This window comes from Oreochromis aureus, linkage group 12, assembly GCF_013358895.1.
Source record: "Oreochromis aureus strain Israel breed Guangdong linkage group 12, ZZ_aureus, whole genome shotgun sequence".
NCBI lineage: Eukaryota > Metazoa > Chordata > Actinopteri > Cichliformes > Cichlidae > Oreochromis > Oreochromis aureus.
The window spans coordinates 21147967-21168179 of record NC_052953.1 but is presented as its reverse complement, the minus strand read 5'-3'; the positions used below and the strand labels follow the sequence as shown (position 1 = coordinate 21168179).

The 20213-nt window shown below is 45.1% G+C and overlaps 1 protein-coding gene across 1 annotated transcript in view; it reads left to right on the top strand.

Moving 5' to 3' along the window:
* Window positions 1-5623: 5623 nt before the first annotated feature.
* setbp1 (SET binding protein 1) overlaps window positions 5624-20213 on the top strand; it is a 37917-nt gene continuing 23327 nt past the window's right edge. The window contains exons 1-2 of the mRNA XM_031755372.2: window positions 5624-6502; window positions 12028-12620. Coding sequence (XP_031611232.2) covers window positions 12186-12620 — 435 coding nt within the window. The 5' untranslated portion in view covers window positions 5624-6502; window positions 12028-12185. The remainder of the gene's footprint in view (window positions 6503-12027; window positions 12621-20213) is intronic.

The following is a 20213-nucleotide window of genomic DNA, read 5'->3' as shown; positions in this document are numbered from 1 at the left end:
TATGTGTGTGTGGTATGTGGCCACCTAATTCTTCCTCAGAAACAATTTTTACACTGATTGCACAGCTATGATAATCTGCTCATTTGTGATGAGTGTGAGGAGGATGCATTTTGGGTGACCTGTTCAGAGATGTCAGAAAATTAAATAAAAATGTATTCGCCCTTATTAAAAATGTGCATTTAACACACATGCTGTTACACACACTCACAGATTTCTTTTAAGTCACTGCCACCCAAAAACCATGCATATCTCTTCAAAATGCGGAATAGAAGATGTGTTGATGGAGTGAAATGTTGAAGTGCAAAGGCAATTTTTCTGCAGAAGAGCAGTGTCACAATCTCAAGTTTGCCTCGAGAATATGCCCTAAAATGTTGAATGATGCACACCGGATGTTCTTTTTTGGTCTTTTTTGTTGGTCATCATTTGCTATGTTCTAATTTTTAGTGATTTAAGTGTAGTGTTTTGGGTCAATACTTCAGAAATGAAAGGTTAAAAAAGATCTCTGATGGTGTCACCGAGTGCGTAAGGGATGAATGATTCAGCGCTATCACAGTCAGTGCTGTATCACACACCTGCTGCTGTAGGTTTCTGTCCTCTTTTTACTCACAGAGTCTCTGGGGAAGTGGCTGCGTTCTGTCATCTAGGGAGTTTTCCTCTTTCTCTCTTTCTTTCTTTATGTTTCTAACTCTTTCTCACAGGCCCGCACACACACATGCACACACATACACCACACACACATACACATGCAGCTGTATCTGACCACATGCACAGTTATAACACAACAGGATGTTGTAGGGTGGATGTTTGAGGTGTGAAGGTTCACACAAGCCGTGACAAACAATATCTGTTTCTCAGAACAAATTATTCATTATTCATACGTCTAATAGATGCTGACATTTGTATTTTTACTTTTTTTTTCATCTCTATTTTTTTATTGAAGCACATAAGCCAGGTTTTCCACACCATTTTTTTTAAAACTACTGACTTACTGCAAAAGCATCAGCCACACATGGTCCACAAACATGCTTCACTTTGCCCCTTTCATTCTCTGCAGATGTCTGTAGTGACAAGACAATAAGAAAGCAGAAGGACAAACAGAAGGACAATCATTATCTTCCGTGCTGCTGTGTGTTTACAACCAACGCAGAGATTTGTCAAATTGGTGCTGTCAGTCCTGGGCTGCATTGTTAGATGGCAGAGCTGTCAGTCTGAATTAATATTAGGGCAGAAATGTTTTTGTTCACCACTGTCTTCCTCAGGCATCTGAAGCATCTGCGTACACCGGGGCTTGTGGACGACTTCAAGATGAGCCCACTTGATAGCTGAGCTCGTACGGAGCCAACATTATGATAATGTCCTTATAAGTAGCAGGGGGATGGGCGCAGTGTCATCTCTTCACATAGACAGAGCCAGCGGGGAGTCCACAGTCAACTGCATTTAGGGCGTCTTTGTTGTTGTCGTAGCACCCATCTGTATTGTTGTTTCATTCTGGTCTGTGTCTTTTTTCAGACATCATTATCGCTCTCATTAGAAAAATCTCTATCGCAGCCTCAAATGGGGAACAAAGTCTGGCAGTGTTTCTTTTCCTTTCCTGTGTTTGTCTGCGTGTTTGTGCGTGTGTGCGCATCTTCTCTTGAATATGTAAGTCTGGCTGTATTTGCAAACTACATGTGGCCACTTAAATCCTTCAAAGAGGCTGAACACTGTGTGCTGAGCTCCCTTGTTTTAATGCTGTACATACAGAAAATATTCCATTGTTTGCCTTACCTCTTATATAGGCTTATTTGTCTTCTAGTTTGCAGCAGGGTGTTGTAAGAGAACTTTGGGATGAAAGAACATGTGAAATGTAGCCCCAAGATTAATTCAAAACCCACGATGGCCACGAGCACAGTGAGGGAAGTCATAGTTGGAAGGCAAAGGAAGAAAAGGCCCCTCTGATTTGTTTGTGCGTATCAGGATCTGGAGAGATGGCCCCAGTGGTGTGTTATCCAAGGAGCCATTTACTTCATTAACCCAGTCAGATCACCGAGGCCTCAGTAATCAACCTTGTCACACGTCCCATTAACTTCTCATTCCATCAGCACGGCCCTCGCACCTTCTGACACACACAGACATGCACATGTGTGCACAGATGCACTTTGGTTATGCACATTTGTGCCTGCATGACACACAACTATGTTTCTTTATTTTGTTCCCCCTCACTGATGCCCATATACACACTCCTTCTCCCACTCTCTCAGCTCACCCCATTACCTCCATCAGTCCCAGAGGTCTCGGAGCTCTGATGAGCCCGCCGCTGCCCTGCGAGATTAGTGGACTCCCAGAGAGAAGCCCCTCGCTGGTTGACCGTGAGTCTCGGCTGCTCACAATGTCAGCTCAAGGTTAGCGTGTTCACTCATGGAGCAGTCAAGCTGCGTAGCTCTGTTATGAATACAAGTGCGTTATTAGTATTTTATCTCTGCAGACGCCAGCGATTATAATATTTATAAAGATCCCCAAATCAATTACTGCCATTCACCTTTGCTTTCCCTCTCAGCTTTTCTATCTCTGCTTTGCTCTCTAGTGGCCCCCCACTTGAAACATTTGCCAAAGCATTTATTAATTAACTTGTTTTTTTCTTCACTTCTTCATCTCAATCTTTCAATCTCCCCTCTCCCCATTGATCAAACCACAGAGGAGCCCAGCATTCGGCTAAAGTGGTTTGAATTCACTTTTATGCGCTGCACATCAAGCACAGGGAAGCATTTACTTTGCATCCCACTTGAGGGAACGAAGATCTTCCACACACAAAATGGCAGGGAGAGATGAAGGAATGAGGGCAGCTCTCGGTCTGTAATAGAGCGTCACATAAGTGGCTGGATCCGTAAGACAGATTGATCTTTTTATGTTGAACTTGATGAGCATGAATGATGCACCAGATTTCCTGTAGCGGTGAATAGAGATGAAAGGATTATCCAGATATTTAGATCATTCAGGCAGGAACGTTGCCCTGCACTGCTGTCTCTTTTCTCCCCATCATAATTCAATATTTACAGTTTAAGCTGCAAAACTGCTCCCTCTTGGCCGCCTGTATCTGGTATCCATGGAAACAGATTTGAGAAGAGAGTGCTGTCTTTATGTGTCCGGGCGCGGGCGCGCGTATGTGTGTGTGTGTGTGTGTGTGTGAGAGAGAGAGAGAGAGCGAGAGTGTAATGTTTACTGATACACTGCAATTGATTGGTTGTTGGGGAGCAGCTGTTGACCCCTCTCTCTCAGGGGTCTCTTTGTGTTCTTGCACACAACCCAGATCAATAGACACACACGGACGTGAACACAGACACACACAGATTTTGCTATTTTAAATTTATTCTAGAGTCAGTTTCTGTTTCTCTCCTCCAAAACCCATAAAAATCACCCCTCCCCAGATTAATTCAAATTTAAAGGTAGCCTTGACTCGTAGCCATAAACCTGAGCCTTATTTTAATGAATATGTAGAGCAGATCATGCCAAATCTGTTTAGAAATCCTGGGACTGTTGCTTTCACTGTCATAACATTTGGTCTACATAAAGATAAAGTAAAACACCGCGAAATACACACACGCTATATTTTAATACCGGCCCCATGCCCTTATATGGAGAGATGATCAAAGGCACTGTTATGAAAGCGCTCTCAATATAATAAAGACACAGACACACAGACATGCAAACGCAATTGTGAAACTAGTCAATGTGGCACAGCAGGCAAAGTGCAAAGCAGTAGCATCCACACTGCTGATGGCATTGCAGATTTTTAACTACAAGTCTGAAACTGTGCCGAGTGTTTACATGCTACTGAGCACACCACCCTGGCTAATGAAACATCTCCCAGTGGGTGCTCTACACAGGGACACATGGGCATGCATGCACTCACAGACACACACACACACAGACAAACACACACATGCCAGGGATGAGTAACAGCTAGTAACTGTGGGGCACCAAGAGAGAAAGGTCATCTGACATCATTTGCATCGCTTGTTAATGTTAAAGAATGTTTTCCATACAGGGAAGGTCAAGTTTTGCATGGAGACCCGATATAAACATAACTTCTGACAAAGATGAATTAATGGAACAACTCTGGCTTGTTCATGCCTGGTTGATGTGGGTTTTCCATCCTCCTCTAATTTGACATATTAAGGGGAAAGCACCAGCACTAGAACAACACACACACACACACACACACACACACACACACACACACACACACACACATGCACACCCCACTCTAATCTGCCTTTTTTTTCACCCACTCAACCCCACCCACGCACCCACCTTGTCTTACTCTGAATACAACGTGTCAGCAGCGCAGCGTGGAGTGGCAGCGTTTGTCTCGCTGAACACACATGTTGAATTAGAATAAATGAATACCACGCTCACCAAATAGCACCATCGCAGCTCATTCCAGTAGTAGTGGTTTGCGCACAAGCCATTTCCTACGAAGACAAAGGTGATAAACTTTATTTATAGTTCAGCCCACGGGCTTGCAAAATGTTTCATGTCAAACACCCCCAGAGGATATGCATTAGAACCACTACTGATAAGATTTATGTATTAAGCTATGACTCAGCAGAAGCTGCCTATTCTGGACGAGCAAAGTGAAGGCAATGATCACAGCATGTCTAATATTCTAAATCGGTTATCTTTTATTCATTTTGACTATATGGAAAAAGATAGCTTTTATTGTAACCCCCGACCCTGATAAGGATAAGCTGAAGAGAATGAAGGGATGGAGCTTTTTTTTGCCCTTAGTGCATCTGTTATATCATTAAGGCTGTTAATTGTGTGCTCTTTTTTAAAAAATTTGTTTTCTGATGACAGAGCTTCTTTCATGTTTAATTAAGTGAAGCCCTTTACTTTTTAAATAAAATGCTGCTGCTGAATTATGCCCAATTGTTCATGCAGGTGCCCGGTTAGTGTTCAAATGAAGCCACAGTAGCTCAAAAACTGATTCAAATCGGACTGGCCAGATGTTGAGCTGAATTAACATCTGTTGTCTGGTATAACTGCTCTGAGATAGTGATTCTCAAACTTTTTCTGGCTTGCCTCCACTTCAGGAGTCAACAGCCCCCAAACACCAATTATTAATAATAATAATAATACAAAAAAACTACAACTTTAATGAAACTATAGTGAATTTAAACATCAACTCTTAGTTTGCCTACAGTTTTACCCCTGTTTGTTTATGTCCAGCCAATTAATCAAATCCCACAGCTCTAAGACCATTAAATATTTATTTATCATTACAATTTCAGGCATTTTAAAGCCAAGCTCAGTAGACTACAGTTACATAGTATCAGATGCATATTTCCCTTAAAATATTTATTTCAGTCGCAGTCTCTTCTGCTCTGTATGCAGGTAGGTATCTGAACCTGTTGAAAACCAGTGCCAAACATGTTTCTCCTCACAGCAGTGACTCAGTCAAAACAACAAGCCTTTTGCCAGATGTTGCTTTCCCTATTTGCATTACATTAAAATAACACCGTGCCAGTATGAGAGCAGTCCCACGGGAGAAAGCCCTGGGAATTAGGGGGAGGTTTGGAAAAGAAAAAAAAAAAAGGAAAAAAGGAAAAAAAAAAAGGGAGACTCGTTGAGGTTGTTTGCTGCCAGGGGGAGGCGATGTCGCTCCTCCTCTTCTCATCTCTCCCCTCTGCTTTGCTCTGCCAGAGCTTTCAGTCTGCTGGGTGAGATCATTACCAGACACCAGGCTCCGGGACCTGACATTCACCGATCGGAAAAGCAGAGAGAGAGAGCAAGAGCGAGCGAGAGAGAGGCACACAGAGAGAGAGGTAGAGAAAAGCTTGACCCAGTGCAACCGGCGACGAGCAACCCCCACTACCATCTCCTGCCTCTTGTGCAGCCCACTGACGACTAAAAGCGCGGTCTTGTCGCTGAAATTCCACCCCCCGCTGCTGGATTTGGGCTTGTAGTCGGATGCGGGCTTGTTTTGACTGCAGTAACAGTCCTGCTCTCACCCCCCTCCTCCTCCCAAACCAGCCGAGTAGCGGATTTGCGAGGGATCTCAGTGCCGTGCAAGCTCTCCGAGTGACCAGCGATCCCGCAAGGCATCGGAGACTCAGTGCGCACGGCGGCGGCGTCAGCGGCGGCTCTCCACAGCGCGAGTCAACGCGCCAGAGCCTCTAAAGATCTTATTTCTACCAGGAACTGGACCCAAGCGCCAAGTTTCCGATTGGATTTTTTCTCCTCCCCTGTGCGGCTACCTTGATTCTGCCACCAGATCGACTGCAAATCCTATTTTCTCGCTCTCCTTTTTTTTTTCTCTTTGCTTTCCAAAGCACCGTTGACGCCATTTTCCCCGGGATTTTCTGTCAAAAAACATATCCGTCTCTTCTGGCACCGTTTGACAGCTCCACGGGAGGCTGTCACCCCATCCGTCGCTTGCGTAAAATGTCTCTAAATGGATTGTAAATGATCGTGATAAAATATTTACACGTTAGAGCCGAGTGTGAGACAACATTAGACATGGGTAAGTAGCCCCGGTTGACTGACCACATTCCACACCTGAATGCACCTCTCCGGTGAAAAACTGTGTTCGTGTTTGTAACGCCACTTGGCCGCCTGTGTCTGCTGTCCATGTGTGCTGTTTGAGCTGCCTGTCACCACCTACAAAGCCTTCCATATTCTGCCCGCGAGACTGTTATTCCTTAAATGTGAAATTGCTTGCAGTCACATGCCAGCAAAATCGCCCGAAACACACGCGCACGCGCGCACATGCTCACGCCACCACTCAAGGAGACGCACACCAGCCCCAAACAACTGTGGTACTACTCGGTCTCCATCTGTTATTACTGTGTAATACCTTGGTAATTAGATGGTGGTGGTAGGGGGCGGGTAAGAGAAAACAACCAATTAAGGCCAATGGGATAAAGTGTCCACTGCTCAGATCAGGGTTTAACTCAACCACAGCTCGGCCTCTTAAGTTTAAATCTGTTTCTGCTGTAGTGGACCACCTGCGCCTTCACTGACATGGACAGTCCATCACATAGCATCACAATCTGTGGCATGCAGCAAGCAGATGGCTGTCACTCTTTCGGCCTGTCAGTTGTTCCTTTATCTGAAGTTAAGCTGTGATTTTTGTTTGCTTGTTTGTTTCTTAATGTGTTCAGTGTTTTTTTGTTGTTGTTTTAGAGGGAAAAATGTGATGTCATGTTGACTTGATCTTTATTCTGATTATCATCATTATTTACTGGTAGCACAGTGTGCACAAACTGTAGCATCGTCATCACAGATGTCAGTGTGCCTGAATGTAGTAGCTTGGTAAAACAGCTCTGCCCACTGTGGTTGTATTTATCAGCAGGTCATCAATTTCACGTGGGTGTCAGAAACTACGTGTCCAAATGCCATGGCCCTGTGGAGGAAGGTGAGGGCCGGGGGTTGGTGGTTATCATTAGCACCTAGAAACCTCTGTCACAACCAGACCACCAAAAGAAACGGATAAACATGACCAAGTCTCACTGAGGGCTGACGTGCAATCAGGTTCTCTTGGCTATATCGGAGGGCTTGATTTTATAAAAAGAAAAAGAACAAGGGTTAAAGTAAAGGGACAACTGTAAGAGAGGTGCGTGAGTAGGTGGAAGGAAAGGAGGCTGAGGAACGGATAATAGAGGTGATTCAAGCTCGGATGGAACCATCGATCTTGTCTTGTTAACAGTTTCAGCTCCCCCAGACCTGGCGGCATTTTTGTGGCGCAAAAGTACGAAACAGGCTATTAGACTCCCGGTTAAGTAATTAGATGCCTGCATGCCACCTTTAAATTAAAGTATGAGAAATCGATTAGGTGTATCCCCTTCTGCGCTGGATACCTTGGGTCGAAATAGGATCACAGAGAAGGTGGGTGGGGGAGGAGGGAATGTGAACGGGATCCAAGGACAAATCTAACTGTTGGCAGGCTCTCTTAACAGAATATCAGCACTGGAGCACCTTTTGGCAGAGCGCACAGAAAGAGGGGAGGGAGGGATAGGGAGGTGGAGGGGAAAGGGAAGAGGTAGCAATGAGGAGAGGGGAGAGAACAGAGGTTGAGGGGGAGTGAGGTGAGGGGAAGGAGGAAGACAGTTGGGGAGTAGGGGAGGTGTTTTTGCTGACAGCCATTTTGTGGCTTCTGCTGCAGTTAAAATGGTTTAACATTCATCTGCTTCAGCCGGGGAGTTACGTGAGGATGGTTTTAGTGCTACCTGGCATATGGCTCATCCAGTGGATGTGCGCGCGTGACTGCGTGAAGCAGCTTTAAGGCCATCTTTTTCAATTATGGCTGTCCCACACATGATATTTTACAATTGTCCTTCTCGCTGCCCTGCAGCTGAACACATGCACATGAGCTGGGGAGAGAGAGAGAAAGAGAGAGAGGGCTTTATTTTGTATTTCATATCCAAATATATATATGCAATTATCCAGCTAACATGGGGGGGGGGGGAACCCAGTATAGGCACTTTTTGGGGCTTCCATCACCTCGCTCTGCTCCGAGGGACTAATAGACATCAAACTTGAAACCTCACGCTGTGCCCATTGGACTTGTGAATACTAGAAATCTGGGCCTATTCTCTTTGGTTTGTCTCCAAGCAAAGACTGGACCCTTCTAGAAACATTGGCATATGTGTCTACCCTTCATTTGAGAGCCCGGGGAACAAAATAAGGGGGAAAAAAACTGCAAATGACAGCCAGACTAGGATCATCATCTCACACCAAGATGCTCATCTACATCCAGGGATGGTTGTGCTTCTACTATGTTTGCATAAAAAAACCATGAAATAATTTAAAAAAAAAGGATCTTCACCTTGTGCAATCACGCAGGCGTTTGGTGCATGTGTGCGCGTGCATCTGTCTGCATTTGTGTATGAGCTATTTGTGTGTGCACCTCAGGCACTGGGCTGCTGGGTATGCAGCCTTAAAAGGTTGTGTTTCTGCTGCCATCCCTCTCTCTCTCTCTCTCTCCCGCTCTGTGTCTCTCGCTCACACTCGGACTCCCCTACCTCTGTTTTGTCTGCTGTCTGTATCGCTCACCATCTCCGTTCTGTCCATCTGTACTCCATTATCGATGCTTTATCATAATTGTCGGTAAAAGTACAAGGCGAAATGTTGGAGGACTGTCTCATTCTCAGCCTTTCACATCCAGCACAGGCAATGACCTTATGCTATTTGAGAGGGAAGCTGGTTAGCGCTGGCAGTTTTGAGAACATAATAAAGCTATTTATGCAGCGAGTCTGGCCTCTTACAATCACCCTGCTGTCTGAGGCTGGTCGAGGTGTGTGTGCGTGTGTGTGTGTGTGTGTGCATCGCTGTGTTTGTGTGCATAAAAGAGAGAGTGAGAGCGGGGAGAGGAGACAGTGAGGCTCAGGCTAAGTAAGTGAGGGAGGCCCGAGGAGGGGTCAGTCTTACATAAACTCTCAGCCTGTCTGCCAGTAACAGAACTAACACCGCTTAGGGCAGCGAGCAGGGAGGGGAGAAGGAATAGTCATGACCCAGCTAAGGGGCTTATGCAGTAATGGCCCAGAATGACCAGAATTGCACTAATGCACGATGCCATTTTGCTGTCATACTGAGCGATAGCTGTGAAGGGGTACTAACTCTTAGGCACAGAGTGGATGTGCGTCTTTTTAATGTGTGTGTGTGTGTGACTGAGTGAGTGATGTTGTGGTTGGCAGCTGTCTCTTTTTCCTGTCTTTGTCCTCAGTCACATGACATCCAGGTCAGCTTTCACACATGCCATTAAGGCGAGTCACCGAGCTGACATTAGGAACTGGGAGGCTCCTGAAGGACCAAACGGGGTCATGTGGGCACTGTAAGACCAGGCTGGGACTACACCTGGACTGCACCGCCTTTTGTTTATATCTGTAAAACTTTGTATGCTTAAAAGTGTGATTGTACAAGCACGGCGATGGCTGTGGAGTTTGCGGGAATGAGTTTGTAACTTGCAGGCAGTCAGCAGTTTTCATTCATGCTGGCAGGGTGTATGCAAAATCACTCTTGAAACAGGCAATCCATCAAACTGAGCATTATTTATGTCTCAGTGTTACTGATTGATGTAACACTTGCTATGGTGTGGTTGTGCACTGAGCACGGTCTGCTTTGAAGACTCGTGTTAGTCAAAGAGTTAAATGAAGGAGGCTCTGGGATGTGAAATTTTACCCTGCCAAGAAAGCTTTGCACTTAAATTCTTGGTTGTCACGATGTCACCCCCCCAAAAAAAATGTGAATTTGGTACATTCTTCCATTAAACAGGCTGCCGTCAAGGAGCTAAGTTTAAAAACCAGTTATTTTGAATGAAAACCAGTGATTTCCAAGGTAGGAAATCAATCTGAGAATGTATTAATGTGCTTTGGGAAATGTTTGGCAGTACAGCCATGTGAGCAATTTGGGCTTCATAAGCTTAAACATGCAAAACCGCTGTTACGCTCCCTTAAGTTTTTTGATCCTTGACCGCCACTGGGCTACCAGAACCTACATCAATAACCCTTGTAAGTGGTTTCAGATTGGCAAACTTTACGGTTAAAGAGAGGGTTCGTTGAAACAAGTCTTTTTGACTTTTTTTTAATTTTAGGGCATGCAGAAGAAAAAGGATACACGGTTAACTTTGAGAGCTGGACACTGTGTGCAGTCTTGCATGTTTTGTTGGAAAACTTGCTATGGATTAAGACTGCTCAGTCACACCGCAAGCATGTGCTCTGAGGCCCCTTAGATATTATGATGGGATCAGCTGTTTGTACAGTAGCGTGGGCTGGTACAGTACAGCACACTGAGAAAACACATACAGCTAAAGGAAAATGACTGTAGTAGTCATGCCAGGAGTGTATTAGGTTAATAGGTATGCAAATCTTGATATATGCTCTGAACCAGTTGTGCTCTTTCAGATCTTTTTAAGTCTGCGGGAAGCAAGATCCCTTTACTTGAGTCATGTCGACAGGTAGTGGTCTAGTCTGGGTTCACATCAGTGTAAATGGTGTCAGGCTAAGCTCAGCATGTGAGACAGCATTCCCCACTTCCCGCTCAGTCATGCCTCATGTCATATTGACTGATGGGATTCCCTCGAGCTGTAGTGAGAAGTGTAGTCCACTGTTTGTTTTGGTTGCTTTCTGTTTATACGCCTGTGTGTAAGTAGGCCTGTGTGAGCGCACGTGTGTATGTACGTATGGCGTGAGTGTGTAATATGGATCTGCGTCTGCACGTGCAATGATCCAAAACAGAAATCCTGAATCCTCTTGACAAGCAGCGGCCACAGCGTTTTTCTCCAGAGAGCAGGAATAGCAGCAGGGGGTGCAGCGTGTGTACGGCAACGTTGTCATTTTGGATGTGCGTCTGTGTGGATACGCGCACTGGTTTTTTTTTCTGTGCATGTGTGTAGCAATGCGGCCGCATGCGTGTGTAAAATGGTTCAGACGCTAGTTTTTCCAGACCAGCTCGTAAACCACATCTGGGGAAAGAATTTAGATTCCTTCTCTCCGTCTTTCTCTGCTGCTTTTCCTTTTCCCCCTTGTGTGTTCCCCTCCCTCCTCCTTCACTCCTCTGAAGAAGAAAAAAAACAACAAAAAAAACGGAGCCAGCTTCGTTCATTTTTTTTCGGTCTTGTGTCCTCAGGCTAACTTCAGCCTGGTTTTAGAGCAGAGAAGAGTAATGTCTTATTTTGCACTGATCACTCTAGTGTCTGCACAGCTCCGCTTCAGATCTGTCACAAGGATGGAATAAGTAATGAAGGGTGAGAGAGAAGATTTAGCAAAGAGGGAGTAAAGAAGAGAGCAGGGAGAGAGGAAGGCAAGTGGGTGTCAGAAATGAGTTTGTTTATGCGAGGTACAAAATGCAAATGATAGCTAGGCAGCATGCCTCTGCAGCTCTGTGATGAGTGTGTGTTTGTCTTCATACTTAACAGGCAGGCAATGATGGCGATGACAGAGAACAGGCCTGTGCTGAGAGGTAGCAGTGGAATGGAAGCTATGGGGATGACAGAACGGGTCTCATACGCCCTTTTTTCCTAATTATGTCATTCACCTGCTCTTTCCGCAGACTGTCCCTGGCTTCGCTGTGTTCCTGTGGGACAATCAACACAACCCCAGTAGCTGATTGACAACAACCAACCAGCCCGACAGACTACTGCTTTCTATCTTCCTATTGGCTGGCTGCCAAGGCTTCCCCCATCCTGACTGGCTCTGGTGGGAGAGTGGATGGAGCAAAGGGATCTGGTTGGCTCAGCCCGACCCAAAGAGGCTGACCTTCAGGGAGGTAGGGTGGGGCCAAATGAAGGGGACCAAGAAGGAGCAGGAGGCATCGGGTTGGCACGCAGCGATGATGTGATTAACGGTGCCATCAGTGAAGGTGAGGGGTTAGAGGAGCAGGGGGACGGGCTAATGGAGGAGCAGGAGTTCTCCATCAAGGAAGCAAGTTTCCAGGAAGGAAGTCTAAAACTGAAGATACAGACCACCAAACGTACCAAGAAGCCCCCAAAGAGCCTTGAGAACTACATTTGCCCACCGGAGATCCGGACGACCATCAGACCTCCAGTTGGAGAGGGCAAAGGGGGACGGCAGGGGCGAACAGGTAGTGGAGGAGGGGCGGGGCGGGCCCCGAAGGAAGAAGAACGAGGGCCACCCAGAAAAAGGGTAAGTCATGACACTGTGATGCAAGTTTGAGCTTTATTGAGTGAAAAAAAAGGCTTCTCTCACTCTCGAGATCTCTGAGTTGACCGCTCCCTTTCTCACACACACCTTTCTCGGTAGCTCCCTTCCCGACTTGGTTACATGGGGTCAAAGTTTGCCCCGTAATTGAAACCAGCCTAACTGAGATCACACAGTGACACACATACAAGCACACAACACACACTCACATAAGAGCTGAGAATAGGGCTGACATAAGCAAGTGACAGCTGGCGTCTGCTCTCTCCATTTGTGGTCATATACACAGAGACCTTTACTGTCTCCTCTCCTCTCCTTTCCTCTCCTTCCCTTTAATGAAATCAGCTTTTGTGGGTCAGTGCCTTCAACGCCGCCCCCCTCCTCTTGCTTCCATCACACCCTCTACACACTATACTGGTGTTGTACAGGTCCTTGGGGGAATCTAGTGTTTGCAGTGTGTGATGACCTACACAGTGGTGTGTGTGTCCAAACCTGACAGCCATCTCGATGTCACCGAGCTCGACAGGCCAAGCAGGAGTAAAGGCGTCATGTTGTCAACATGATGTTGTGTCGTGTTTTCCTCCGGTGTGCCTCACTTCTGTGGCTTCGGCTCTTAATTGGCTCGTGAGAGGCGCCTGTGATTGGTGTTTTTTCATCAGTGTCGATAACAGTCCTGCCTAGTCTCCATTTAGTAAACGCTTTGGGTCAAGGTTCAAGCGAGGTCTGCGCCAAGATGAACATGATATCGTCACCTGTTGGGATGTTTTTCTCATTTTTCTCAAGTAGATGGATTTAGAGTAAGGCAGTGAAAAACAGTGCAGTATTCAGCTATTTGGGGCTTTCATTCTACTTGAAAGGGTTCGCGCATTCAGGCTAGTCGCCATCGAATTATCGGCCACCCTGCTAGCTACAGAGGTATTGTTAGGCTATTAAAGAAGTTTTTATTGAAATTGTTTTCAATAAAAGTTTAGTTTATGGCAGTCAAGCAGTGTGGTACAGCACCTGCGAGGGCAAGAGTGGCAGAAATAAGTACGATCATATGGCAGGAAGAAGACAGCAGAAAATAGACAAAACCGCAGACTAGAGTGCATATGAGGTTAGTTTTTAATATGGCGAAGGGTTGTTTGAAATATCTTTAGTAAAAAAAAAAAAGAAATCTTTGTTGATTTTAGCTTTTATGATGTGTTTAAAGGCTGTATTGTAGTTTTAAGTGTTTAGCTTACAAGTGGAGTGTCATGAGAAGTGAGAATAAACACAAAGAAAACAAATTTTTTAATTTCTAGGAGAGAGGCATGAGGCATGTCACAACAGTAGAATTTCAAACTTGATACCGATACCCGTGAAAATATTTGGTACTCGTCATGACATTTATATTCCAAAATTAAGAGGTACATTTTAAAAATATACATATATTAGAACAAATGATGGTCCAGTCAAATGTAATCAGCTACAGCCCTGTTTCATTTATTCCTCTGCTTCTGACTACTTGGTATCTTAGTTCTTTGCTGAGCAAAGCTGCTGAGCACTGTTTCTGTCTAGCTGCCTGTAGACTTTTCATAACATAACACTTATTAGACACAAATAATTCTATTACCCTGTCAAATTATCACTGTTTCGTAGCAGTAGTTATAGTACTTTAGTAGTAGTTTACACACTGATAGGCAGGACTGTGAATAAAGTTTGCCGCTAGCATTAGCAATAGCTGCTACTTTAGCCGCTACCTTATCATAACCTAACTATTTTGGCTAATATGGCTGTCATATAATTGCTAATAGTTAAATTGGCCAGGGAAAAACTTCTGATTATTGTTTAGCAATTTTCTGTTGTTAAAATGAGAGCTTTACTAACCTCAGGAAACTCTTCGTAAAGATTGGGGGTGTAAGACTTTAAGCTGCTTTGCTAATTTTTTTGCTAGTGTTCATGTATTCACGTGTTCAGCTGCTGCATGCCTGTCTATCTGCAGAGGTGCTGTATGAAGTTCTCCGTCAGCTGGAGGAGGCAAAGCCGGTGCCGCTGGCATCGATACTGTTGCAAATGAGTATTTCAGCTGATTGTTATTTTTAGTATCAATTAGTATGCAAGGATCAACTTTTTCCGATGACACTATTCAGTACATATACTGCTTCCGGTGAAATCTCCAATTGACAGTGCCGTGCCCCTTGTCTTAGTAATGTGGTGCATAATGAAACCCTGCAACACGACAATTCAATGAGCGCCTCGGTTGATGTAGTAGAGCCTTAGAATTAAAAAATGTATTGCTGGCAGGTTGATAAGTCATAACTCAGCAAGCAGATTGTTCTCTAAATAAACTGGGAGTGAGTGGGTGTCATGTGTCGCCCCATGAGTGACCTATCCAGGCAGTAATGCTAACGCTAACCCGAACAAACAAAGCATTTCCAGTAGTGTTGTGTATTACATGTGAAATAAAACTTTGTAACTTTACAATTGTCCAGACTTCATGTGTGAAAATGGCTTTGGCAAGTTCCACATTCATTCATGATATCTTTATGGGAAAAGGTTTTGTTTTATACTTTTTTTTAATGAATTGCTGGATCATTCTAGTCCTCTCTAAGTATTTGGTTGATTATAGATATTTGCAATTGGTGATAACGGTTTACATAAAGATTGCTCGCCAACATGATTGCTCTACACTTGTGTTTTTCCAACAATTGGAACACTGGCTTGGAAAAGAAATTCATGGTCATTTCTTTGTTGCTGGCAGATTTCAGTGTGATTTACAGCCACAATTTCCAGTAGTTGTCTTCAGGATGTGTATTCTTGTCTGAGCTTTTCTGTAAATAAAGTATGAACAGGCCTCTGAAAATTTTCAGTGTTTACATCCATTAGTAAGCTGAATGAGCTGAGCTCGGCGCTGTGATGTTTTTAGCAGCCATTCCTAATCTAGCGCCATCGGCCCCCACTGGGAAGCCCACTGCTACAGTATGATTGACAGGGGTTGTCATAGTGACACGGGCAGCAAGCTGGTCTCTATTGAGGTTTGAGGTTTGGGGAGGGGAGAGGAGGGTTGTGGAGGATGTGTTGGTGTTGATTCAGATCAGTTTCAACCCTTCATCCCCTGCACTCTGTCCCTCAATCACACCCCCACCATCCCTCTCCCCCTCTCTTTCCCCCTTACATCCTTTCCCTCCATCTACCCATCACCTGCCACCCCAAGGGTGTAATACAGGCAGGCTCAGTGGAGAGGAACGGGTTAAAGAGAGAGGCCGGGCTGCTTTTTCTGTCTCACTCTTTTTCTGTATGTGTGTGTTGAGGTTAAATACTCTCTTTGTGGTGTACGTGAGGCTGTGAGTCAGGAGGGGGACGGGAGGTGAGGGGGAGCAGATGGACAGCCTCTCTCCTCTCTGTTGTATTGTGTCCACATATATGCTTTCTCCCTCTATTCTTTTAATCAATCTCTCTTTCCACACTTTTCCCCCTCCAGCTTTTCTTCCCCTATGTCTTCCTCTTTCCAAGCACTGTCTTTCATCGTGCTTTTCTCTCTCTTTCACCCTCTGTTGTCTTGTAGCAGATGGCAGCGTGGGGCAGCAGCAGCAGCAGCAACAGAGCAGAAGCCAGAGTGTGAGCAAGAGAGAGGGGTAGAGGGGAAGGGGGTCGTGGAACGAGGAGGAGGAGGAGAAAGGAGGTGGGGGTCAGGCATATGGAGAGCCTGGTTAAGGGGCCTCCTCAGAGGGAGTGTGTATATGCGTGTGGTAGTGTGGTGAATAGAGGAGGGGGAGAGGCAGGATACAATAGAAGCCCATTAAGACAGAGATTTGACTCTAATAGACAGAGAGGGAAAGAGACAGACAGACAGATAAGAAGGCAAACATGTAGAATGGTGCGAAGAAACAGATGGAAATTATGTTTTTTAGCCGTTCTTTCTTTTGTAGCAGCCTAAGAATCTGCCGTCTGAACAGCCCCTTCTCCTCTCTTCCTTCTGCTGACTTGTAATAACATTAAAAATTTAGGTTATTCCATGTGGGAAAGCTGTCGTTTTGCAAACCCCAAAAACAGCAGCCTAAAAAGAGAAATCCGAGTTATGCAAATTGCCTTTTTACACTAGAGACGTGGCAGAATGTCAACAAAGGCTGTGCTTGCAATCCCTTGTATTTGTATTTACCCCTGACCATTTTATATGATTGTCCATATTCACAGTGTAAAATTTAAATACCGCACAGATCCATCGCTGGCATTGATTATTCCACAGTGCACAGTGCAGTGCATCACATTTTATAGGCTTAAACGTTATATTCATTTGACTCCACGTCTGTCAATGATGACCAATAATGGCCTGGATTTATTTATCGCTCTCTATAAAATGCTATTTATTATGCAGTGAACATGGCTGCAAAGGCACGAGAAAAGAGCAGAGTTAGCCTGTTTCAAAGGGAAGGGAAAGGGGAGTTTCATCCACCTATCATCTTCATAGCGAGCATCCATAACCGAGGAAGTCAATGAGGAAGCGTAGTGTGTCAGAGGACAGACCCAAACACACATTAACGGGATATGATGGGCTCCCCTTCTCTGTCTCCAGCTGACATCACACACATGCTGAACGTCCTCTCACACACGGCTCTTTGTCTGGGCGCGCTGTGTGTGTTTGGAAGATGAATGTATGTGTTTTAATGGATTGGGTCCTGGGTCAACCACTGCATCACTCCTCCAGACACACACTCCTCTCGCGCGCACACACACTTAGAAACACACACTGACATGCAGTTAGCGGTCCGATGCCTTCACATGGGGGAGCGTGCGCTAGCTAAAATGCATCCACTCTTTTACTATCTCTTCTATACACACACACACACACACACACACATACACACAAATCATGTTGAACAGCGATTGCAGTTAGAGAGAGTGTTTTCCTGGTTATCTGTCCAGTTCCCTGGACGTGCCAAATGTGGCTCTTAATCCATTTCACTATCTGTGGGGAGAGATAAGCCAGAGCTTTTCCAGGAGTCCAGACCAGGCCTTGTGTTGTTGTTGTTGTGTGTATATGTGTCTGCATGTGTGTGTGTGTGCGCGTGTATTAGTGGGTGCACGCGAAAGCTCGACGGTAAGACACACACTTATCTTGTCTTGACAGCCCCTCTGCTTGGTGGTCCTCCTGGCTATGTGTGTGTATGTTGCTGCTTGGTGGTCTCCCAGCAGTGTTTGGGATTATTATGTGTTAGTCAAGTGCATTCACAAGGAAATTAATGCTGCCACAGTCGCCACGCCAAGTGTGTGCATGCAGTACGTGCACATGCGTGTGTGTGAAATGGTTTGCCTTTTGATGTGAGCTTTTTTATCCCTGGCTGAAATGGCGGTTGGTGACCTGAGGGACTTGATGAGCTCATAAAATAGGAGTGTGTATGGGTGTGTGTGTGCGCGCGCGTCAGCTTGAGCGTATAGCATCGTGCTTACCCACAGAGAGCACCCCCTGACTGATTTATGAATATGTATGAACATGAAATGATCACCTATAATATGGCCTGACCCACCTGTCATATTGGACCTTTTTTCTCTGGTGACTGTCACTGTGGTCCACTGTGTGTGTGTGTGTGTGTGTGTGTGTGTGTGTGTGTGTGTGTGTGTGTGTGTGTGTGTGTGTGTGTGTGTGCCCTCACTGTGCTGTCTTTGAGAGTACGGATCGGGAATGCTTTAAGGGGCGTTTCCCTGTAGTGGATGGGGGGATGGGACATGTGAATGTGTTTGTGTGCATGTGTGCTCGCATGCTGGGGAGGGGTGAGTGATTTAGCACCGCTGAAACACCAGCTGTCCATCTGTGTCTGACCCCCCATACACACCCCGTGCACACTTGAAACACACACAGACACACACACTGACGCACACACAGGCTCGTCTCCTCGCGTCTAAACTCTGATCTGCTCTTCAGTATCTCTCAAATCTGAAGAAAGTCCAGACAAAACACAATCTGTTCATCGGCCTTTCTCCCTCCAAACACAGGCACACTCGTGCTCACATTCATCATAACACAGACTATCATTAATTTCCTTTGGATATAACTACTGCTTGCTTAACCCTAACCCTCAAGCCAAGTCTTCCTACTAAAATTTAATCATTTGCCTTATTATCAGAAGTGAGATGAATCCCCAGAAACTGATTGTCTGTCCCTACAACACACACACACAAGTGCACACACACATCTACACACACACACTAAGGAAGACTGCTCCCTAATAAGCTCTGCGGTAGTGCTGGTGCTGCAGTGTATCCACAATGAATGACTCTGCAAGGTCACTCCTAGTGAGTACATGTAAATGCTACACACAAACATTCACACACACACACACAGCCACACAAAGGAGCGCTGAAGGCTGGCAGCAGAAGAGATGAACTTTGACCCTGCTGGACATTCAGAAGTCGAGGTGATAGCTGAACTCCACAGTTGTATAAGCCCTAGTGTCTGTGTGTGTGTGTTCGTGTGTGTATGGTGTGTGTGTCTGCCTGTGTGTGTGTGCTGTATTGTTTGTTTGTGAGAGTGGGTCAGGGTTGAGACAACTGGAGTCTGGCCTTTGCTTTCTTAGCCTCAGGGCTGGATTTGGTGTCTGTGTACGCGCATGTGTGTGTGTGTTTGTGTTGACCATTTGGTTGGAACTGTAGCTAATTTCTCAATCAGACACACACATACCATCTTCTCAATCTGTCCTAAAGGTCAAGACCTATTCATTCACTATTGTATCCAGTCCCAGTGGGTTGCTTTTCCTCTTAAGTCTGATGCAGGGCGGCTATAATAGGCAGTCTAGCTGAAGGTACATTTTAATAAAGACCTGAGGCAACTACACTCAAAGAAATGCCAGTGGGTCACTCAGGCAGCATCTGCCAGTGAACATGAAGGCATGTTGCGTTGCCTTTTTTTTTTGGCAAATATATTTTTATATTTTCCAAAAACAAAACAAACCCAAAACAAAACATATCAAGTTCGGTCTTTTAAAGATACAGCTGATAATGAATCATTCATAAAAATACAAATATTAATCAGTGGAGGCTTCAGCCTTTTTCAAACAGCGTGACATTACCCAACAGAGATGCATGAGAGAACTCTCTGAAGCTACAATTAAACATTAACTTCCATTAATTTAACCTGCTGGCTCTCAAATGCAAAACCTGTGATATTGCAATGTTTTATCTTTTTGCATCATATTTTGGATTGGGTAGTGTAGATGGGAAAGCAGGTGAGGGAAGAGAGGAAACTTAGGCCTCTGCATTGGCCTTTTGCATATGGCTAATGTAGATCTATGAACTATACCAGTATCAGTGTAAAAGATATTTGATTGCACAGTTTTGAGCAGGTCATTTACTAGTTAAAAGGTTGGTGGTTGATGGTCAGTCTGCACGTCGCACGACCCAGCCCCAAATTGCCCCTCCGCCTAGGTCAATGAAGCCTAGGTTATACTCTGTTGCAGACATGGAAATGGACATCATTCATCAGTCACTCCTGTTATACTTCTCTAAAGTCTGCTGCTTGTGGCGGATGCTTGGTTGGTGCATTATAATGAAAAGTTGGCACGGACAGCTCTATGCGGTCACAAAAAACTGACAGTCATGTGTCTGCACTGACCCTCGCATCTTCTG